This window comes from Diachasma alloeum, unplaced genomic scaffold (assembly GCF_001412515.2).
Source record: "Diachasma alloeum isolate Michigan unplaced genomic scaffold, Dall2.0 Dall_scaffold_00176, whole genome shotgun sequence".
NCBI classification, from domain to species: domain Eukaryota; kingdom Metazoa; phylum Arthropoda; class Insecta; order Hymenoptera; family Braconidae; genus Diachasma; species Diachasma alloeum.
Window position 1 is genome coordinate 4,004,063 of NW_021680342.1, and position 7,935 is coordinate 4,011,997.

General features: G+C 37.2%; 1 protein-coding gene across 1 annotated transcript; it reads left to right on the forward strand.

The window, feature by feature from the left end:
* The first annotated feature begins 5,778 nt into the window (after positions 1-5,778).
* On the forward strand, positions 5,779-6,470 carry LOC107047402 (larval cuticle protein A2B-like). The gene is made up of 2 exons (XM_015270362.1): positions 5,779-5,790; positions 5,901-6,470. The coding sequence occupies exons 1-2, from the start codon at positions 5,779-5,781 to the stop codon at positions 6,468-6,470; spliced, it is 582 nt and encodes a 193-aa protein (XP_015125848.1).
* The last annotated feature ends 1,465 nt before the right edge of the window (positions 6,471-7,935 follow it).

A 7,935-nucleotide genomic window follows, 5' to 3' on the forward strand; every position in this document is an offset into this window, starting at 1 on the left:
AATCATTATTCCGGATTAAGCAAACTCTACGACAGAGGGGGAGAGTCTGTTGTTGCCTCGTTCACCGAGATAATTCAGTAGAAGAGACTGGGCGGGGGGGGGGGGATATCGAGGCTTCCTAGGGGAGCTCCTGGTCGGCTCAAGTCAGAAACTTTCTTGGCAATGTCGGATTGTTAGAGCCACCGCACGTTTCCTAAAGTTCTGGCTTTCTTTGACCTTAGCGACATGTAAAGCTCCTCGAAGGAACAGCGTCCTTCCTCGATAATTGATAGACGAGATGTTCCCTTGATCTCTTTCATTCTATTCCTTGAGAAAGAAATAACTGAAAATTACAATTTAAGCATGGAGAAAAAAATCAACCAAAATTATGAACAAAATTGAGTAAATATTACTGAAAATACGATAAAATTCATCTCTGCGTTGAATTTTTCTATTAAAAAAATCAGAAATTTCACTGTAGTATGTTTTTATTTCAATTCCCTGAGAGATACAACAGGGCTTCTGTTCCATCACACATACATTCAAATAAAATAACCTAAATAACTAAAACTAAAACTAATAATGATAAAAGGAGATAATAATGACAACAACAAAATTCTTGAAATTCAATTAAACTGTAATGATAATGATAATTGATAGACGAGATGTTCCCGTGATCTCTTTCATTCTATTCCTTGAGATAGAAATAACTGAAAATTACAATTCAGTAGCGAAGTGGTAAACCGGTTTAAGTCGACTTATCTCCCAGTTGAGTTTTTGAAGAATATTTCCGAATCTAAGACAAATAGCGAAATTTTTGTAATTACATTTGTTGTAGCTCTCAATCGTCTCTACAAAAAAGGTTATAACAACAATTTTGCTATTTCCCTTAGGTTCTGGGATATTCATTGAAAACTGGCCAATAGTGAAAATTGACTTTTACCGTTTTACCACATCGCTACTGAATTTAAGCACAAAACTGAGTAAATATTACTGAAAATACGACAGAATTTACCTCTGCGTCAAACTTTTCTATAAAAAAATCACAAATTTCACTGTAGCATATTTTTATTTCAATTCCTTCAGGGATACAACAGAACTTCCGTTCCACCGCACATACATTAAAATAAAACACCTGAATGTATTACTAACCATAAGACTAGTAATAATAAAACGAATTAGTAACGACAACAACAAAATTCTTGAAATTCAATTAAACTTTCCAATTCCCTAAATTGTGCATTCATTTAATTTCGCCATAAACTAAAAATTGGTTCTTCCCTCGGGAATGAAATTCCCTCCTAATAGAAATTAAACGTGAAAATTGAATTATCTTTTATAGGAGTCTCACTTTATTTGTAAAGCGGAAGCAGCTTCATGAAATACACTTTCAAAGTTTGTCCGTTGTATCTCCCCCGAGCGGCGCACAACATTTACTCCTCACCTCTCACGAACGCGCCAAGTTGAGTGGCATGATTAGATACAAACTACCTTACTATCGCTCAACATTCACGTAACCACATTAGTGTTGATATTCCGTTGCGCCGTTGATATGAAATTAATTTCAAATGTATTAACACGGTTTTCCCGAAGACTTGATATGTACCCACATCATAAATCTCGTTTGACTGGTGAATTGGGGGGGTGAAGGGGAAGAGAGGGCCGGCGAGGAGGGGAGGGGTTTATCTCAACGTACTATCCGAGATTGGGGGATGATTTGGTGATCCTTAAAATTCTGGGGGGAATGACGTGTCGGGAAATTGAAATTTGTGGGGCAGGGGTCCAATGCATCCGACAGTAGTGCCTCCACCGGCAAATTACCGGTGAGCAGTCGGAATGAGATGCGAGCTGCTGACGAGTTACCGGCAGTAGAAAGGGACAATACTGGTAAGACCGTTCACATTATCGGAAGGCGCCGAGCGGCCGATCCAGCCTGCAACCAGAATTTTTTTATAGGATTCAGCAACAGTTACTGATTTGCTGAAGGGTTTTATTCTCTTTCATTTTACTTTTTACGATAATTGCGGTGGGGTTATTCTACCAATTTTTTGTTCGGGATTACATATTACCGGGCGAGGAGTCTGATGAGGTGACTTGAGGAAATTTCATCGGGAACAAAAATTTGGATCTTTGGAAATCCATCACCAATTTCCAACGATTCTGGACGCTGAGTAAGATAAGAATAAGATTATCAGTGATTTCTAGAGAAAAATTGTCATTTTTATAAAAAAAATTTCATTTCGTTCCCATTTTTTATTTTTTATTCATACAGACTCAACAGCACAAGAGCAATTTCTGGATCAAATTAAGTACACAAGAAATTTAACTATGCAATCATTAATATCTTAAATTTTAAAAAATTGTCATTGCGGAAAGCATTCATATTGATTAATATTGATTAATTCGTGTGGATTAATTCCTGTAATTTGGAAAAATTTGAAATTGACCCGAAAAAATTATTTATACCACAAAAATATGTGTAAGACAAACTAACTCTCGAAATTGCGATGAAAAATCGCTGAAGCTCTTGTTTCAAACTATTTTATTCGGCGTAATGAATTTTCTTCTCAGTGTGGTACAATTCTTTAGCGAGAGGTCTTCTGTCAGTTTTCTCTTCTGAATTATATCCGGGGAGACCCCGCGGGAGGTTTCAACGTTTCCAATTGGGTTCCTACACCAAATTCTTTCGGGAATAAATCGGTTTAGAAAATATCTCGCAAAGAGAACGTTTCTTCCGGAAAAATGGCACATGAAAAATCGTAACACATATATCAAAAAATTCAGTAGAAAAATCAGAACCTATTGTGATTCTTATAGAAATTCTTGGGCATAAAGTTTGTTAATTAATTTCGTTGCCTTTTCCTTCGCTTCTCGCAAGAACATCCAAGAGGAAAAAAATGGTAAAATTCTTGTTCAAGAATTCTTATAAAAATAATTCCAATGCAATAAATAATATGAAAAAATAAAAATTTATACAGTATTTCCGGCGAAAAAATGTTCTATCGAAAAACGCTCGTGAAATTTCCCTAATTTCTAATAGAATTGGCGCAAAAAAAGAACAGAATTTTCTAATAGAACTCCATTAGGATTTTCGTCAAAATCCAAAAGAAAAATTATAGAATTTCTTAGAGAGAGCGAATATCCTATAATTAATTTTTAAATCTTTTTTACGTGAATGCGTATGATTTTTTTATTCATCATTACAACGCCGAGGAGTTACAGAAAGCGATGACTTCACGGATGTGATTATTACCATTGATTTCAATTCTAGCAAGTTGAAATTGTCCACGCGCGATGCGTACTAACAAACACGAATGTCGCAGAATACTTTCACTGCGATCGCCTAAATACAAAACTGGGCCACATTACGGCAATACCGGTGTACATTGTAATCACATGTGCATGGAAGACGCAATTTAAAGTATCCAATTCGAACAACATTGCATGAGAGGAGCAACTCCTTCAGGAAATATCGGATGTATTATTATAAAAGTTATCGAATAAAATTGAGACCTCAAAACGAATGACCTTGACAGGTACTTTCAACCTCCACTGCAGTGAGTTCCATAATAAGATCGACTTTCCATGCTGCATTAATAAATCATGATAGCAACCGGCACTCTGGGGTATTAATTCATCATATTCTGCATTATTTGATCGTGGGCGATGAAAAATATCTTCATCTCTACAATGACCAGCCATTTCACGCGGTGAATGATGCAGTGAAAAAGCCCCTGACGCGAATGGTAAACTCGTTGCGAAATACGTTATTGGACAGTTATTAATCGGAAAATGAATAGAACGTGTAAAATTGTGTAGATTTTTTTATTCGGACAATTTTAGATTGTACATTGTTGAAAATTTTTGAAAACTCAATTCCAAATTTTGAATACAGTTCAATTATTCCATGCAAATTCATAAAAAATTCAGATGAATATCTTGAATTTTCAACGAATTCATGTTCTCCTCTTCCAGTGGCTTAAAAATTTGGCATTTCATTGAGTTGCCACTGAAATCTGAAATTCCATTATTTTGTCACTCCTAATTCGAATTCAATGTCGCTGTTTTGGAAACTATTAGTCAACTTTCAATGAGATTTCTGTTTTTTGCAAACAGTGTACGTGTAATTTTTACTGGAATCGTAATTTTTCTTGTGATATATTTAAAAAACTAAGCAAGAAAAAATGAGTATCACGATATCTCAAATTGATTTTCACGATATACTGTTTAATAAATTATCAAGTTTTGTGTGTTTTGATAATTAATGAAGAGAAATTTGTACTGTTTTCTGTAGCAGCCCATTGTGATGTGAGGGTAAAACCAATGAAATTATAAAATTGCAAAAATTATAGTACTAAGAGTTGGAATTTTCCCTTGCCCGAAGAGTTCAAATTTCGCCTGAGGTTTTTCAAAATTCCCGACAAAACAGTAACGTTCATTACATTTCCCCTCTGTCCGTCGATTCCATGTCGTTCGGTAATTCGTACCCACGTCTTCAAAGCAATTTCCATTAGACATTTTTCTCCGTGTTGACAATCCTCAGCTGCAAATAAAATACACCACAAATGCCCATGGTTACCGGATAAGAAACCCGACGAAAGAGAGAAAATTCATTCGAATATATTTTCATGATATTGTTGCCACCTCTCCTTATTTGAATTATCCGGAATCATTATGCTGTATTGTAATTCCATATCGAGTTGCCGCAATTTCACGATAAATAAACCCCTGACTCGAAAGTGGCAATGTAATGAGCTCGTTCCCGGCGAGACGCCGGTACACTCTGGCCATATTCAAGGGCAACCGGTTAACTTGACGGTGTCTCTCGAACAATAAGACACCGCCCTGGCCCCTGGCCACAGTGCACATTCCCGTCTAAATTTGACAAAAAATTGGTTTTGCACTTCAATTAATCCCCTTCCACGAGCGAAAAAAAAAATGAAAAAGTAGAACGACTGGAGAATAAAATTGGGCAACACCAAATGAAGAAACGAAACTCATAGTATTTCCTAGGCGGGTCCATGATAAATTGATAATCGTTGGTGCCCCCAATATTTCGTAAAACTGAAATATTTCGCCGCTGAAAGAGAGCTCTCAACCAACGCATATCACCAATCTCCGAATTAATCTCTTACAAATGACACACATTTGCCTATTGACACTAAAAAATTTTGGGTTAAAGATTTTGTTGAATGTCCCCCCGGGGCATACGTATGGTACAACTGTAGTGACGCAACAGGCGATCCACACACCACGCCCCAGATTTTTGGGTGGAGCCATTTGGATCAGACACCTGATCCACTTTTCTTTTTTTCATACAACTTGTGGTAACGTAACATCGCGCCAACATAACTCGTTTTGTTCAATGCTTACATCACACCTAATTATTTGGCCACTCATTAAAATGTTATTTCAATGTTTGCACTATTGAAAATGAGAATGTACCTGACATTGTCGAAGGGCACAAGCCAATCATTAGAGAGAATAACATCCTTGAATGGCTCCACTGCTGAAGAGGCCTTGTGTACAATCTACAACGCACACTCGGAGAAGAAGTCAAATGCCAATGGTGATACATCAGAATTTGGGAACATGCTTAGTTGTTTGTTAATTCGTATTATGGAAGTATTAATGTCTTATGTTCTAGTGTTATATCACCTATGATTGCCCAGGGCTGAGAGTAGATTGTCTTTGGGTGAGAGGTCTGAATTTTTGATGCCAGACCAATCATATATAAACGGATTTAAAAATTGACTAGACATCAGTTTTGGTCCAGCAAGCAGTCCAAGAATAACTAAAATGGCATTCAAGGTATTTACAGTTTTGCATTGCACTCTGTCTTACCATCATATCATTACACTTTACAATGACTCTGAAATTGCACATAAAGTATTGACTACATTTTTGAATTACATTTTTAGTTCATCGTCCTCGCGGCTTTCCTCGCCGTTGGCAGCGCCGGAGTCCTTCCAGCGTACCACGTGGAGCACTCAGCTCCCCTTGTCTACGCACAATCACCCGTAGTCAAAGTTGATGCTGAGTATGATGCCCACCCGGAATACACATTCTCGTACGGTGTCCACGACTCATTGACTGGTGATGCCAAGACTCAAGAGGAGTCCCGTAACGGGGACAAGGTTGAGGGTAGCTACAGTCTCGTTGAAGCTGACGGCAGCAAGAGGATCGTTCACTACACCGCCGATGATCACAATGGATTCAATGCCGTTGTTGAGAAGCAGCCAGCAGTTCACTCAGCTCATGTTGTGCACGCCGCCCCTGTTGTTCCTGCTGCATCTGTTGTCCTTAAATCTAGCCCAGTGTACCATGCTGAACCTGCATACAAAATTGCAGCCCCAGTTGCTCACTCCTACAGCGCACCCCTTCTTCCCTCCTACAGCGCTCCAGTGGCTCATGTCTACAGCGCACCAGTTGCTCATGCCTACAGCGCGCCAGTTGCTCACGCCTACGCCCCAGCACTCTACCACCACTAAAAACTTGTATTCTTTTGTATCGGCTCCAATTTTCATGTACCACAACAATTTTAATGTAAATAAATCACAATAGCTCTTGAATTACGCTTTGCATTATTTGATAAGTGTGTCCTGCCTTTAATTTTTGTCATGAAGTACTCCATGAATTTTTTCGTCACACTCACTGTAAAATGTCGTTTTACGAGACTTTATGTCTGTCAAAGCCGTTTACGGACATTGTGAAGAAAAATTATATTCATCACTCGGTCGAAAAAACTTTCGGTCTGGTGACGAAAATAACTATTTTTACGGAATATTAAAATTGAATTTAAAAAAAAATCTATTTTTAATTCTAATAAATATGAACGGCCACATAAAGCGGATGACTGCAGTGGTATTGGAGTTAAGTGTACTCTGATATTCTTGGTCAAGGTCCAAAAATTTTAAGCATAAATGGACCATTAGAGAATGAGATCGCCAAATGAACCGGAAATAAGAGACTGATTCATTCGACATTAGTTGCAATGTTAGCTGGCAAAGGGAGAACGTCAATATCTCGAAAAACAGACGTGACGGAGTGAAAAATTAATGTGCTTTCTACTGTTACACACCAATTATTTATTATACTTTTGTTTTAGTCTTTTTAGGGTTCGAAATTCGATTCAACCCTTCAATTTATTACTAATCCATTATTGATATAGAAATGTACTATTTTTTTTTATTTCTTCATTTTCATTTAATGAGTAGGAAATTGCGAGGAAAAGTGGAATGATGTGACGCTTGATTACTCCATAGCTCTTTTCACTAGACAATGATATTGCTTAGGATAAGCATTGATGAGATGGGAGTTAGAGGGAGATAGCCATTGACCATCATTTCGGAACGCTGCGCGCACAATATTTGCAAAGCATGCTTTTATCGCTTTTCTCATACATTTTTCTTCAAACAATTTGTCCAGTCTATCCAACTGACCATTTTTTATTTATTATTATCTGTTTTACCCCACTGTCTCGTTTACCCCACTATCCCTTAATATTTCATCGCCTATAACGTATTAATTATTCATCATTTCCTACTTTTATTAATTATTCATTTGGCCTACTTTTTCGCATCTGGTTTTCGAGATATTCAAATTTTCCGGTTTTCCTTAGCGACATCATTCTTTAGACTTCCTGGCTTATTTCACACTTGAAATTTGTGGAACCTGACAACAATTATCGGAGTTTACTTAACTCGATTACCGCTACAGTTGCCCCCTTTCACGGAAACGTCCACATTTATCGACTAAAAAGAATGCATTTCGAATTTTTCCCATCCAATTTTGATATTCAGAGACCAAAATTCATGAAGTACTTCGTAACACAATTGAAGAGAGGATACACCTATCAATTAACACAAAGAGTAATTCAAGTACTATTGCGATTTATTTACATTAAAATTGTTGCGGTACATGAAAGTTGGAGCCGATACAAAAGAATACAAGTTT